This window comes from Phascolarctos cinereus, unplaced genomic scaffold, assembly GCF_003287225.1.
Source record: "Phascolarctos cinereus isolate Bilbo 61053 unplaced genomic scaffold, phaCin_HiC Scaffold_1;HRSCAF=81, whole genome shotgun sequence".
In the NCBI taxonomy this organism is placed as follows: Eukaryota; Metazoa; Chordata; class Mammalia; order Diprotodontia; family Phascolarctidae; genus Phascolarctos; species Phascolarctos cinereus.
Window position 1 is genome coordinate 193,073,996 of NW_027555514.1, and position 15,165 is coordinate 193,089,160.

A 15,165-nucleotide genomic window follows, 5' to 3' on the forward strand; every position below is an offset into this window, starting at 1 on the left:
CCAGGACCCCTGAGCCCCTAAACCACATCACAGTGAATCCTATACAACTTCACTGCAGTTCTGAATACACTGTGAACTTTGCACCGTGCATGCTGTGACATCACACACCACCAATGAACACTGCCAGAAACACCTCAGCTCCATTTTGAGACTACTTTATGGTATGAATTGCAGTGTTTTTACTGTACATACAAAATCATTAAATGAATTTTGGCTTGGATTAGGACAGAATTTCCAATAATTTCTGAAATGGCTGTAAACATACTTCTGCTATTTTATACTGCGTATTTATGCAAAGCAGCATTCTCAGCATTGACACATTGACGATTATAAAATCAAAATACTGATCAACTCTGAAAAGTGTTGAAGATGCTCTACATCCTGCAGCATCAAATATTCCACCAAGATTTAATTCTTTATGTAAAAATAAATAAGCACATCCACCTCATTAGTATGCAAATTTGCTTTCATCTTTAAAAAAATGGTAAAATTATATACACACCAAAGAATCATTTTAAAATAAATTTCTTTATGATTTATTATCAGTAAATGTTTGATTTATATATCTATATATCCAGAGTCACATAAAAATTTCTTGGGCAAAAAGGGGTTATGAGTGGAAAAAGTTTAAGAAGCCCTGATCCATATTGCTATTTGCAAATTTCAGTAGTATCATATTTAAATCATTCTGTAAAACCTGGGTAAATAGTCCTTCCAACAAATCTTCCATAGAGGATTACCCAACACCCTAGGAGCCTTCCTTTGATTTGATTATTCATGGTGAATAATGAAGAATAAGCTATTGTTATCAATATTAATAATAAACAATTCAAGAAACATTGAATTAAGCCCTCTTCAGGGACTTGTCCAGCAATGCTGGCTAACAGCAGTCTGCAGAAGCCTCCAGGTGAAGTAGAGTTTAGGTGGGTGTTAGTTAAGAAGATGGCAGATTTGAAGTTATTTGTGGCTGTCACTTTTTTAAGCTGTGGAAGGATCTGCCCTAGTGAGGTATCCTATTTGTTATTTTAAAGAAAAAGTGACAAGATTATTCTATATTTCAGGAAACTCAGGAAAAACAAGATGGCAAAATCAATAACCTTATCTGCTCAGAATATAGAAATTGTTGGCAAAGAGGGTTCTGTTATGGATAATTAAAAAGCCAAGTATCATCAAGACAAGCAATTTATTTACAGTATGATGGGGTTGCAAAAGAAACTGGATTCAGGGCTGTCAGTAGCCAAGAGCCCAAAACTTCCGTGTGGTTTTTTCCCCAGTTAATATACAATTCGGAGAGAAAGAAAAACAGGATGAAAGAGTTAAGACACCTGGTTTCTTATTGGAAATGGAGATCTGGAGACAATGAAGTGAGAATGAGGTTTAGCTGGAGGGGATTGGGAAACAATCAGGAGACACTGAGGAGAAAAGGAAAAGGGGTGGTTTTCTGACATCCTTTAAATCCAGTAAGGATGGGGAAGAGGAGTAATCTTGTGACTTCTCCAAACACAGATGACTTTGAGATTGGCTTCACAAAATGGTGGATAAAGACAAAATGGAGTCCCTAACACTATTTCAATATTACAGCACCCAAGCCTTTGGAGGACCTGAACCTGATTTCAGCTACCAATCATGTTCTGCACATCCCTATTTAGGAAATGTCAGAAGAACCTCTTGCTGCTTAATGTTTGGTGGGGGAAAAAATTAGACCCTGGGTATAGGGAAGAAAGGAGCATTGACTGAGAGAGGGAGCACTATGGTCAGTGACTGAGGAAGTGTGGAAATCTATTGTGTGAGTGAGAGGGGGAGAGAGAACAGTAGCATGAATGGGAGTCAGTTGAGTGTGTGTGTGTGTATGTCTGTGCCTGTTTCTCAAAAGGAAAGAATTAGAAAAATGAGTAAGTGTATGGGAGGAAAAAGGGAGTGATTTGATATGAGAAGTGGCATATATGAGTATCTTAGAATCCCAAGATTTTGTGGGATGCTGGGGGCAAACATATTTGTGGGAGCCTGTGTTGTGTTCTGGTGTCTCCCCCACCCCAACCCCATCATGCAGTGATACCAGTATTGGGAAACCATGATGACAAAGTCAGAATGGATTTTTTTTTATCTGACTTGCAATTTCTTGCACCCTATAGCTTTCACATAGGAAGAATGTGCCCAGAGGTCACAAAACACCCCATAGCATGGGATGTAAGTGAAAATAATGTAAGTGTATGTGAGAGGTCCCAAACAGTCATTTTTGAATGCTTTAAGACAGGCTTAACTGAATATTGATATTTTCCTGCTCAAAAATGAGATCTAGTTAATTTGATCTTCTTTGGCATTTACTTAGTATTGGGTGCATCTTCAGGGAAAAACTGTGATTTTTCACTAGGGTTTTCATAGGGAATTCTTTATATCCTGTTTTAGTCCCAGTCTGCCATGCCTCTTCCTGATGAGCACGGTGGAGCTGTCATAGGTCCCAATCAGCTAATCACATTCTCAGTAGCTACTAACATTAACTTGTCTGTTTGGCCAGTGTGAGAAATGGGTTCTGCTCCATAAATGTTCAAGAATGAGAAGCTCAGTTTTCCTGCCTGTGGAACTCCTAAGGCTGACTGTTCTGTGGACTCAAGCATGAGACTGTTTTAGGACTGCTCACATACAGTAAAGGAACAAGTCTTTTGGGAATAATTTTTTCTCTTGGTATTTGCAAGGCCTCATTGAGAGCATCCTCCATGGAACATTTATGAAACGACAGACAAGAATCACACAGAATGAAAAGGCATGGGTGGGTTATAATCTGGTGATGAGTGTACCCATTGAAGTACTGATATACATTTGGCATTTCCAAAGCCTCAAATGGAACCTGTGGCAGAGAGAAGTTTAGTAATACACCCAAGGTCACACAAGTGGAAGGAGCAAGATTAGAACCCAGGTCCTCTGACTTTCACTGCACCTTCTATTCCCCACTGCCCTCTGGGCTGGTCAGATCACATTTGCAACATGAGGTTCATAGGAATTTAGAGCTAGAAGTAATCTTTGACAGTGTCTAATCCAATCTCCTTATTTTACATATAATGAAACAAGACAAACTTGTTGACTAATCTTACTACATCTAGATACTGTATTCAGTTCCGAGTGCTGTATTTTAGGAGACGGTCACAGGAGCATAGATTTAAAACCTGAAAGAACATTAGGAGTTATCTAGCCTAATCCTTCCATTTTACAAATGAAGAAAACTGAGACCCAGAATTGTTAAGAGACTTGCCCAAGGTCATAAACTAAGTCTGGAAACCATGAGGATTGACTTTGGGAATCTGGAATGCCTTACCAAGAGAAAATTTGGGAGGTAGTATATGTGGTAATTCCATTTAGATATTTATTTGAAATGTGTTCATCTTGAAGAGAGATTAGAATTGTCCTATGTGACTCCAGAGTAGAACTTGGGTAAATGAACACAGGGGGTAGCTAGGTGGCACTGCAGTAGATAAAGTGCCAAGCCTGAAGTCAGGAAGTCTCATTTTCCTGAGTTCAAATTTAGTTTCAAATGCTTACTAGCTGTGTGATCCTTGGCAAGCCATTTAACCCTGTTTGCCTCGGTTTTCTCACCTGTAAAATAAACTGGAGAAGGAAATGGCAAACCATCCCAGTGTCTCTACCAAAAAAAACCAAAACAAAACCCAAAACCCAAATTGGTGAAAGAATTATTATTTCATTAATAACCAATTATTGAGATTAAGATTTTCCCTTTTCTACTTCCTCATTCAAAAATCAGCCCCTTGTAGGTTATTCAATGAAGGACATTGCTGAGAGATTAGATTTCCCAAATCCTTAGGATACATGCTTTCCACCTCAGGTAGGACAGGATGCCACCCAACTAGAAGACCTTGCAAGGAGAATCTAATCTAGGTGGAACTCTTAACCCACCATCTTTCATTGTTCACTGACTGGGCAGAGGATAAATCCTTTTGTATTGATTGTCATTAGGTAGAGTAGTCTGGCTTGAGATGAGTTTCTCTTTGTCCATGAATGACATGACCCAGCCCCTCATTAGAACAGGCCTCCCTCATTAGAACAGGCCTACCTCATTATAATATTCATTGTCTCATTAATTGTTAACCAATCAGAGTTGATTGCTACCTGTCAAGAACACTCACTCTTCCAAGGGTTTGTAAGCATCAGGCCTCCATGAGGAGTTTTTGGTTTACTAGAGAAAGCCAAACAAGCATCCTTTTATTCATTATTCATTAGCCATAATTAATAAAATGTTTAAATACCCAGAAATTATGTGTCTGAAACTTTTCATTCGTCACATTGGGGTCATGAGCAGTTGGACAGAACTAAACAACAAAAACGAGTAAAAGCTGTGGGATAGATTTCAATTCAATATGGGAGCTTCACAACAGTCAGAATCGTTCCTAAGTGGAATAGGTTGCTTTGTGAATCAGTGAGCTCTCTGTCACCAAAGATGTTCTATCAGTGGGTAGAAAAATCTTTTGGAGATATAGAAGAAATTCCAAAATGGAGCAAGGGGGTTGACTAGATAATCTAATTTAAGTTTTCTTCTAATTCTGAGATTCCATGTTATGAGAATTCTCCCACCCAGTCACACAGAAATGGGAGGAGCAAGAGAAGCAACCTCTAGATGTTCCCTATGCTGTACCCTTCCACTTTAGGAGATAACTATGATGAAAAACAGAAAATAATAATAAAAACATTTTTTTAAAAATGCTACGTAATTCCCCAAATAAAATCCAGTCTACAGTTACAGAGGCAGCATGATGGAATAGAAAGAGCTTTGGATTTGGCATCATAGGACCTTGTTTTGAATCCTGATTGCTAATGTGGTGCTATTTCACCTCTGTGGGTCTTGGTTTCCTCCACTGTAAATAATTAGGTTGGACTAGAACCCCAGTTCTTTATTTCCTCCAACCGCATCCACATTTAATAGCAGCCTAAATGTGTGTTTAGTGTCCAGAGATACTGAGAGGCAACATGAAGAAAAGGAAAGAACAGATGCCCTAGAGTCAATTTTGGGTTCCAACACCTACTAGCTATATAACCTTGGGCAAGTTGCTTGACTTGTTTGAACCCCACTTTTCTCAGCTTTAAAAGAGGATTGATATCTATACTACCCACCTGACAGAATTGTGAGGAAAGTGATTTTTACACCTCAAAGTCTGCATACCTTAAATATGTTATTATTCCTTGATGTAACCACAGAGAAAATTCTCTTCAAGCATCCTTTAATCATCACTATGATGAAAAGCATGAAACAAAAATGGTTGACATTTTTGCCATCATCATAAATGATATTCAGTAAGTCCAAATGGAAGAGGGATTCCCAACAGATGGTGAGGTCCTCCAGATGAGCATGTTTGTGGATAATAATAGCTAGTATTTATATGTATACTTTACAAATATAAAGGGAATGACATTGTGCTAATAAGCCCAAGAATATAGCAGAACCTCTGACCGGCCTTTAATTAACTGAAAAAATCTAGTGGATAAAGTATATTGCCCCAATTATGACATGCTATTGGATGGACAGCCCACTGACACCAGTCCTTTATCGAAGACAAGCACTACAGATGGACAAAGAGCTGGGACCAGAACTTACTGGAGGAAGACAGACTGGATTTCATTTGGGGAATTACATAGCATTCTTTTTTTTAAAATGTTTTTATTATTATTTTCTGTTTTTCATCATAGTTATCTCAAGTATTCCTTCTTCTCTTCCTCCTTCTCCCAGACAACCATCCCATATGACAAACTATTTTTCAGAGAGGAAAGCACAGTTAACACATGGAAAAAGCCTGAAAATGTGCAATGTGTTAACACTTGTGGACCTTCCACCTTCACAAAGGGGTAAGTTTGGGGTGACTTTTTCTATCTCTTCATTTGAGCCTGACTTGGATTTTATAATTTTTTTCATTTACTTTTAATTTTTTGGTGCACAGTTCTTTCCATTTACATTGTTGTAGTTATTGTGTATATTGTCTTGGTTCTGTTTACTTCAATCTGCATCAGACTGCTTTCCAGTTTTCCTAGTAGTTTTTTTTTTTAATCAAATAAGGAATTTTTCCCTAGTAAGGTTTCCCACCTTATCTAACACTGGGTTATTGAAATCTATTGTTTCTTAATCTCCTTTGTCTAGTTTGTGCCATTGATCTCTTTCTCTCTATTCTTTAACCAATACCAGATGGTTTTGATGACTGCTGCTTTATAATGTAGCTTGAGATTTGGAGGTGTTTATTGTAGTTCTTTGGTTTTTCTAAGTAAATTATTTTATCCAATTTTACAAGGTATCCCCTTGGTGATTAGAATAGCATTAAAAGTGCAATTAATTTTGGTAGTATTGTCATTTTTTATTATATTGGTGCAACCTCACCAAGAGCGCTGAATATTCCTCCAGCTATTTAGGCTGTTCTCTATTTCTTTAAGGGGCACTTTGTAATCAAATCTATACAAGTCTGTTATGTATTATAGGAGGCTACCTCCAGATATTTTACATATTTTGAAATTATTTGGAATGAAATTTCCTATTGTTTCCTATGTTTTGTTATTATTATATACAAATACTGTTGATTTGGAAGGATTAACTTTTTATAGCCTGCAACTTCGCTGGCTATTGTCTCAATTAGTTGATTGTCTTGATTTGTTGATTCCCTAGGATTTTCCAAGTAAACACTCATATTATCAGCAAACAGAAAGTCTACCTTCTCTTTACCTATCTTTATTTCTTTAATTTCTTTCTCTTGTCTCATCACTTTGCTAGCATTTCCAGAACTATATAAAATAATAGTGAGAAGAGCAGGCATTTTTGCTTCACTCCTGTATATATTGGAAAAGGTTCTAGTGTCTCCCCATTGTTATGTGATGTTTGCTTTTTGTTGTAGATAGATACTGTATGTTATTTAAAAAAAAAAAGGACCATCCAGTATCCCAAAGAGATCATAAAAAAGAGAAAAGGACCTACATGTACAAAAAAATTTATGGCAGCTCTTTCTGTGGGGGTAAAAAAAATGGAAACTGAGGGAATGCCCATCAATTGAGGAATGGCTGAACAGATTGTGGGATATGATTGTAATGTGTGCGTTATAAGAAATGATGAGCAGGTAGATTTCAGAAAACCCTGGACTTACATGAACTAACGCTGAGTGAAGTGAGCAGAACCAGGAGAACCTTGCACACAGTAACAGTAACATTATGCAAAAATCAACTGTTATAGACTTACCTCTTCTCAGCAATACAATGATCCAAAACAATTCCAAAAGACTCATAATGGAAAATGCTTATGGAGTCTGACTGCAGATCAAAGCACACTATCTTCACTTTTTTTTTCATGGTTTGTCCTTTTTGTTCTGTTTCTTCTTTCACAACATGACTAATATGGAAATATGTTCAACATGATTGCACATGTATAACCTATATCAGATTGTTTGCTGTTTTGAGGAGGCGAAAGGGGAGGGAGAAAAATTTGGAACTCAAAATCTTATTAAAAAAAGAATGTTGAAAGCTATCTTTACATTTAATTGGAAAAAATATTATTAAAAAAAAAGACCATCCATGTCTATATTTTGTAGGGTTTTTAGCCTAAAAAGAGTTCATACCTTGTCAAAGGCTTTTTCTGCATCTATTGATTTGATAATGTGGTTTGGGGTGTTTTGGTTTTTAATATGATTACATTGTTTTCCTAATGATGAACCATCCTTGCATCCTTGGTATAAATCCCACTTCGTCATAATGAATGATTTCTTGGATAAATCCTGAAGTCTGTTTGATATGATTTTGTTTTAAATTTTTGAGTCAACGTTTATTAATAATACTACGCAACACTTTCAACAATCCCAAGTTTCTCTCCTAAACTCACACAAAGCCCCCTATTTTATTCAACTCTAGCATTTATTAAGCACCTACTATGTGTAAGGCACTAGAGACACAGGAAAAAAAATGAAATTCCCTGTCTTCAGAGAGCTCACAGTGATTTGAACCAAGTAACACCATGTTGTCTCTAGTAACAACAGATGGATAGCCCAGGTGCTGCCCTGTTTTTTATGAAATGCCATAAGACCTAGGAGAACTAGGAGAACCGCACAGACTGAGAAGGTATGGATGTGCTGAGCTTTGTACCTGTGGAGGGAGTACCATGCCTGGGATCACCTATCCATCGCAGAGCACTTTGGGCCACTAAACTTGAATTCTTGCTTGGCATTATCAAGCCCCACCTGGTTTCTTCTGAAATACCAAGTAGGCACATGCTATAGTGCAAGCACAGGTGTGTTACACATAAATAAACATGTGAATATAGCTTGTGTCACCATGAGGGGAAGAACATGTAGCCATTCTTGCCAAACTCTTGTGCCCAGCCATGAAGTGTGGGATGCGTGTTTTGTCCAAAAAGTTGAGAGAGATTAGAAAAGATAATGGGAGCACAGACACATCTTAGTTTAAGATTATTTATTTCTGTAAGTCAAGCTGATACAAAATCCCCCGTACAAAGGCTCAGGTAGGTATTGCATAGAAAGAGCTGAGCACCAAGGGTCATATAGGAGCCCCAGGGTAGATGCAGGAGCAGAATGAAGAGTACAAAACAGCCTAGAAGAAATCAGACTGGAGAGACCTGCCCTTCTGGCCATCAGGCAGCAGGAGTCCCTGCCCCATGGTCTAATCTGAATCTGGGTTTATAAGGCTGCTCCTTAAAAACACACAGAATTTAAGGGGGCTCTCTGAATTCTTATCTACCTAGTACCCCTTTTTCTCTTTCAGAATTCTTCAAGCATGACTGAACTGAGGCTTTTTGGTAGGTGCTTTTATCACTACCTGTTACTTCTCCAGCGACATCTTTAAATACCTCATCATGGTAGAAGGGGACCCAAGGCTCTCAAAGGCTATGCTAGCAAAGCAGAAGTACAGGCAGGTCCTAGCCAAGTGGAAAGGCCCCAAGCATGGGCCCAGTAATGGACTGTTCATCAATTGTCTAGAGACCAGCCTGCTTAAATGGAGAGAAAGGCTCAACATTGGAAAGCCGACCAAGAAGTGATACATTTTTTGGCCACAGCAGTCTATGAAACTGCTTGTTAAGTAGGGAGGTGTTTGGGTTTGCATGGCTGGAAGGTGTGCCTAGGCCTTGAAAACACAGGTCCTTAAATAAGTCCCCCAGTGCCCCAGAGGGCACTTATGGCCCTAGTCCAAACTGCTCTATAGTCATGACTCCACACCCCACCTTCCCAGGGATGTTGAGAAGTTTGCACAGAAGAGACGACCACCACAGTCATAACAATAACAGCCTGACAACTCCTCCTTTACTAAAGAAGGTCCCAGTGGTATCTCCTCTTCCCTCTGAAACCTCCCCACAAGACCAGGCTCTTCATGCAGAGAGCCCAATCTACAGTGTACGTGGCCACCTGCCCCAGCTGTATCCCATTGTGCTCAACATACTCTGTAAGAGCGACCCACACTTTCCTATTCTGCTCTGGGGTTCAACCCACTTAGCTTGAACTCCGCTGGCCCAACAACACAGCTAGATTCGATCCTCTCCTGCAAAGAAGAAACTCCACAACACTATATATGCTGGGCTAAATGCAGTGAAAACACCCAAAAGAAGGAAATTTCCCAAAGAATAGGGACAACCACCTATGGGAGAGCTCTTAGTGCTTAGAGGGAGGTCAGGAAATATCAAAGTCATGTGGGGAACACACTGTGCTGTACTTTTGACTCAAATTATCCATTTTTATTTAAAAACATGCTAAAAATGTGGCATCAAATAACAAAAGCCAGGCAGGAAGGAGGAAAAGCACAGACAGACCATTGCAAGCAGAAAAGTGCATCAGAAACCAACAAGCCTATTTTCCCTTACTGCCCCCATGGGAAGGTTAGAGGGATTTGGAGAGGGTGGGAGTCATCTATCACCCAATGCCTCTTTAGAAAAGTCCTGCAAGTTGAAGTGAGATGGTAAGGAGGCCAGGGTTCCTCACCTTGAGGAATATTGCTTTGTTGTGGATGGAAGGGAAAAAGGAATGGGGAGAAGACTGAATGAGAGGCAGAGAGAGGATGGACTTAGGGAGGCTGAAGGACACACCATTTCCCCTCCTGTTGCTGTGTCCCTGTGTGTTAGCACCTCCACCTGAAGGTGGTCAGGGGACTAGAAAGGGTAAAAACATATCAGTTCTTTTGAGCCACTGGTGCTTCAGAGATCCAAGATGAGGCAAAGAGAGGCTGCAGAACTGGAGGTCAAGGTCTAGAGTGAAGCAGGATGTGTTTTAGTTTAGGGGCTGGCACATGTTTACAAGATAGGAACCCACCTGGAAGGGTACTGCCTAGGGGAGGGGGCTCTGAGTACTGACTCTTCTAGCACAGGAGCAGTGGCAGTGATGTTCATGCCATAGACTGCTGAATCCCTGCTCAAAACAGTCCCTATCTCTACGTTTCGAATCTTTTCCCCCACCTATATCTCACCCTCCCCTTCCTGGCCCTCCTCTGTATGAGGAATACAACTTAAATAAAGCTGAAATGTTTTGGCGAAACATTAGGTCTACATTAGGCCTAAAACTCACTCTGGGACCTTCTGAAATCACTTATTCCTCTGAGTTATTTAAACAACTCAAATACTGTTGATTAATTAATTTATTTACTGGTGGGAGGGGGGAGAAGTATTTTGGGGGCAGTAGGTTTGTAAATGCCACCACCAGAGTTGACTAAGTCAACTCACATCTTCAGCAAAGGAAATTAGGTGTTCATTCCAAACTGTCCCATAGAATGATGCTGAACCAAGCATCATTGACCTCAGGTGGTATCACTGGTTCTATGGGATAGGCAGCATGGAGCAACCCACTTGTTTAAAGAAGCAATGAGAACACCTGTCCAAAGGGAATTTGCTCTAATGTAGACTCGGAAAGTGGTTGAATAGCCATGCTTAGGGAGACTTCAATGGACTGAACATATCGAAAGGAGAAAGCAGACAGGAAAGAAGGAAAGGGAGAGACTGTGGCTGCTGACAAGCTAGGAAAAGGCCCATGAAGCCTCCCAGAAAAAAAATTAAGTCTTACAGGGAGGCCCAATGCCACCACTGCTCTAGGCATTCTTGCTGCTGAAATTAACACAAGTTTAAAATTGCATCAGCATAGGCATAACCAAACCCATTTCATGCCAAAAACTTAAGATACACCAGATCCAACTCTGTGCATCAAAAACCAGTGCACCAAAGTCTCTCTTCTGTGTCATCTCCCACCAGGCTGGATGAGTTGCTCAAGCAGGTAACTGAAACTCCTTACCAGGAAAAAAAAGGCCAAAAAAAGCTAGTAATGGAGGTATGAAGGAGAGTAAGGATGAGGGGTAGGGAATAGGGGGAGAGGGGAGGGAACAGAAGGAAAGGGGAAGGAACAAGGGGAGAAGGGAAAGAACAAAGGGAGGGGGAGAGAACAAGGGGAGAAGGAAGGGGACAGGTAGAGAGGGAGGGGACAGGTGTAGAGGGAGGGAAAAAGGGGAGAAAATAAAAAAAATTTAAAAGACAAACATAGAAGAATTAGACCTTGCCATTCTTGGTTTGATGGTGAGGAAGTTATCTCTTTAATAGCAGCATCTTTTATCATTGCCATGGTATTTTGTCCTAAAGAGGATACGACTCCTACACTCCACCTTTGAGAGACTCCATCACCACTAACCCTGGCAAGCAAATTGGGGGTGGGGGAAGGAAAGAGGGAAAGGAAGAAAGCTTTGGCCAAACCAGAACATTTGCACTCCTGGTCCCAATTTGTATGACGTGTATAGTAAACCAATGGTCAGGGATCTGTTGGTTATGCTAGCATTTCTCAAGTAATAAAAAGGAAAGACAGATGAAAACTAGATCACTGACCTGGCCCTAGTGTGTGAGCCTATGAGGAACCCAGATCATAGGAGCTCTCTTCTGTGAGATTCTCAGACTTTTCCCAGGGTTGGTTACCAATACCAACAAAGAGGGGTTAGGGGTGGGGGGTGGGGGTTGTTTTGTTAAGGACAAATTTTCCACTAGTCCCTTTTCATTTTTGCATAGCTTTGCAAACACTACAAATTGGGTTTTACTCTTCTGTATTTTTTTTTAATGGATGTACATTGGTTGTTTTCATGTTTCATTTTGTATTAATTCCTCCTTGATTAGAAATAGGGAATGGAAAGCAGTGTGTCCTATGATTATGATGGAGCATTATCACTCCACATGCTACGAACCCACAGGAGGGAGACTAGATTTCTGATAATATCAAGCACTGGAGATCTCTCACTAAAATGATACTCCACGCCTTGGGGGAGTAACTCACCCAGCCGTGTATCTGGGGATCCAAAGGTATATTTAGGGCCCTGTTACCTGGGGTAGCAGATTCTGAATCTGTCTGGGCTTCATGTTCCTTTGTCGAGTCAGGGAATTGTCCTAGACAATCTCTGAGATCCCTTATAACACCTCCATCTGTCCTTTCCTTTGTGAAAAGCAGCAATATGTGAGAAATGCAGCATTTGAACTACCGAGGTATATGTTCAAAAGTTCTAACAGGAATGTTTAGGGGGAAAAAAGGGGAGGTCTGGGAATTTGATGTGGGAATGACCGAATGGAGTGAAGGGAGAGTCTCCCATGCCAAAGATGGTTGGGAGGGAAGGATAAAAAAAAGACAAAGACAAAAAGTAAAGACAAAAACAAAAAACAGCAGCAGATTTATCCTAGCTCAGGCCATAGTTCCTGGTAAAGAGATTAGCAAGAAATACTGCAAGCTCCCTTATTACCTCCTACCCCCTGGTTCCCACCCAACTCAAATCCATATTGGTTCTGTCTTCCATTGGCACTGATACTGGATCCTTTTTGCCTCTTGCTTGACCCCTGAACTTGCTTCACTTCACAAAAGCCAAAATACTGGGAGCAAAAGACTCCAAGCCCCAGAGGAAAGTCCTTGAGAGAACCATGGACCTTCCTGTCTAGATCCTCACAGAGGTGAAGGAACTGAGCCAATCCTAGCTTTCTCAGCACAGCCAGCTAATCTCATCCTCTCTATACCGCAAAAAAAAAAAGAGAGAGAAAAAAAAAGAAAAGAAAAAATCTAGTATATCTTTACCAAGGTCCTCCCAAGCGTTGCACAGTGTTTTTTCCAGATTAAAACCAAATGGATACCCTCCCACCCATCACTACCCCCCACCAAAAAACCAAGAAGTCAAAGAAATCAATATAGTAAAAAGTTATAGATCAGAAAGCTAACCCTAAAGGTATTTGGGGAATACTGATCCCAAATGATCAAAATTAGGATAAAATAAAATGATAAAAAAAGATACGTCATAGGGTACAAAATGCCTCAGAAAGAACATTGCCTGGGGCCCCTTACTTAAAATGGTTGGGCCTCCCTGTCCCTCCCTCCCATTAAGTCTTCCAGGTCTCCAGACTAGAGGTGGGGGTGAGGTGTGGCTATAAGCAGAAATAGAAGAGGCTGTGTCCCTTGAAAAGGAGCAGGGAAGTGAAAAGGAAGAAGCCCCCCAGCAAGGATTAGGGTCCACCTCCTCCTCCTCCTCCCTATCCTCTTCCCCTATGGGTCAGGCAAAGTGTCAGTGCGTAGAAGAAGGGCAGGAGGTAAAGGAGAGCTAAGGAGGGATTAGTGTCATATTGGAGTTTGCTCTTTTAGCATCTCCCATCACTCTACCTCATCCTCTCCTCATCCCTCCATCTTCTTTGGCAAAGAAACAGATGTGGATGCAGAAAAGTCCCACCCCCCCACCCTCAACACACACACACAACTTCCCATCTCCTGAGGTTTCCTTCCCACTCTCCCTACCCACCCTGCCCACCCAACAAAGAAGTCTATAGATGATTCAGGAAGGGTGGGGACATCGATCTGTTGGACAGGACAAGGTTGGGTTATGCATAGGAAGGGATGGCAGTCTGGTGTTCAGGAGGCTACAAAAGCACAATTCTTCCCCGGTGTAGAGAGAGTGTGGATGGTACTCCCAACCAGTTGGCTTAGGCATCATATTTTTTACCAGTTCGGTGGATGTGCTGGAAGAGTGTCATGGAGAAGGCCATGCCTAGAATCTAAAAGACAAAAAAGGACGATGACCTGAGATTAGAAACACCCATTATAAGTTGTAGTATATGATTATGATGGAATACTATTATGCTATAAGAAATAACAAGGGGAACGGTTTCAGAAGAACCTGGGAAGACTTATATGAATTGGCCAAGCAATCTAAGCAGAACCAAGAGAACACCGTACACAATTAACAGCAATATTGTAATGATGATCAACTTAAGGAGACTTTCTGTAATTTTTCATGTCGGTGGCCCAATCCTGAATCACTCTCATAAGCCCCTCTATTTCTATAGACAAACTGACATGATACAGACATGTGTCTAATATGTCACTGGTGACATAATGTTGGTTGAATTTATGAGGATATTGCTCATTGACTTTTGATTTTATTCTTGAATCTTCACCATTTCATAGGCTCCATAAGGATAAACCACTTTCAGTTACACTGGACAAATCCAATGGCATATATCTGTTGTCAGCTTTTACTATTGTTTTATGAAGTAAGGTCTATTTGTTCCAAAAGTATTTCCATAATTATTTTAAAATCTATTTATCTTGTATTCCGAAAATACTGATCCTTTTCCTCCTTTTGGGCAAGGAAATGTTAATCTTTCCATTGCTGCCTTTAGCCTGGTGTTTCATTAACACTATAGAAGATTTCATCTGGACACCTTCTAGATCCATTGTTATCCATTTTACCATGCCAAAAATACATAAGGCTGATATTATGTAGGTGTTAATGTTCTAAATGTGTACTTCCCATTAAGTTTTGACTTCACCCCTCTATGGTTCCAGTCAGTCTCTTAACTCTCAGCCTCGAGACTCCTTGAAAGTCATGCTCAATGACTCTCATCTGGAGAGGACCAAGGAACATGAAAGTACTGCCTTCCATTGGCTCAATTTCAGCTCTGGATTCAAACTCAAAACCTTTGGTCTCTATTCTTCCTTAATGTATGTTTAAGAATTTTACATCTGTTGAGTCCAAATGACATTTTGACATCATTTGGTAAAGTTACCACAAGATGAAGTATCCATTTAATGGGCTTTTCAGTGGAGCCACGTATAGGCAAATGATTAATAGTATGTTTTGGTATAATTTTCTATTTGACTAGAAAGCCAAACTCTGTTCTGTTAAACAGTGGGTTTA

At 40.2% G+C, this 15,165-nt stretch overlaps 1 protein-coding gene across 6 annotated transcripts in view; it reads right to left on the reverse strand.

Moving 5' to 3' along the window:
* Positions 1-8,424: 8,424 nt before the first annotated feature.
* TSPAN9 (tetraspanin 9) overlaps positions 8,425-15,165 on the reverse strand; it is a 240,270-nt gene continuing 233,529 nt past the window's right edge. For all 6 annotated transcript variants that reach the window (XM_078155942.1, XM_021001549.2, XM_021001546.2 and 3 more), the window contains one exon: positions 8,425-14,020. In XM_078155942.1, coding sequence (XP_078012068.1) covers positions 13,949-14,020 — 72 coding nt within the window. In that variant the 3' untranslated portion in view covers positions 8,425-13,948. The remainder of the gene's footprint in view (positions 14,021-15,165) is intronic.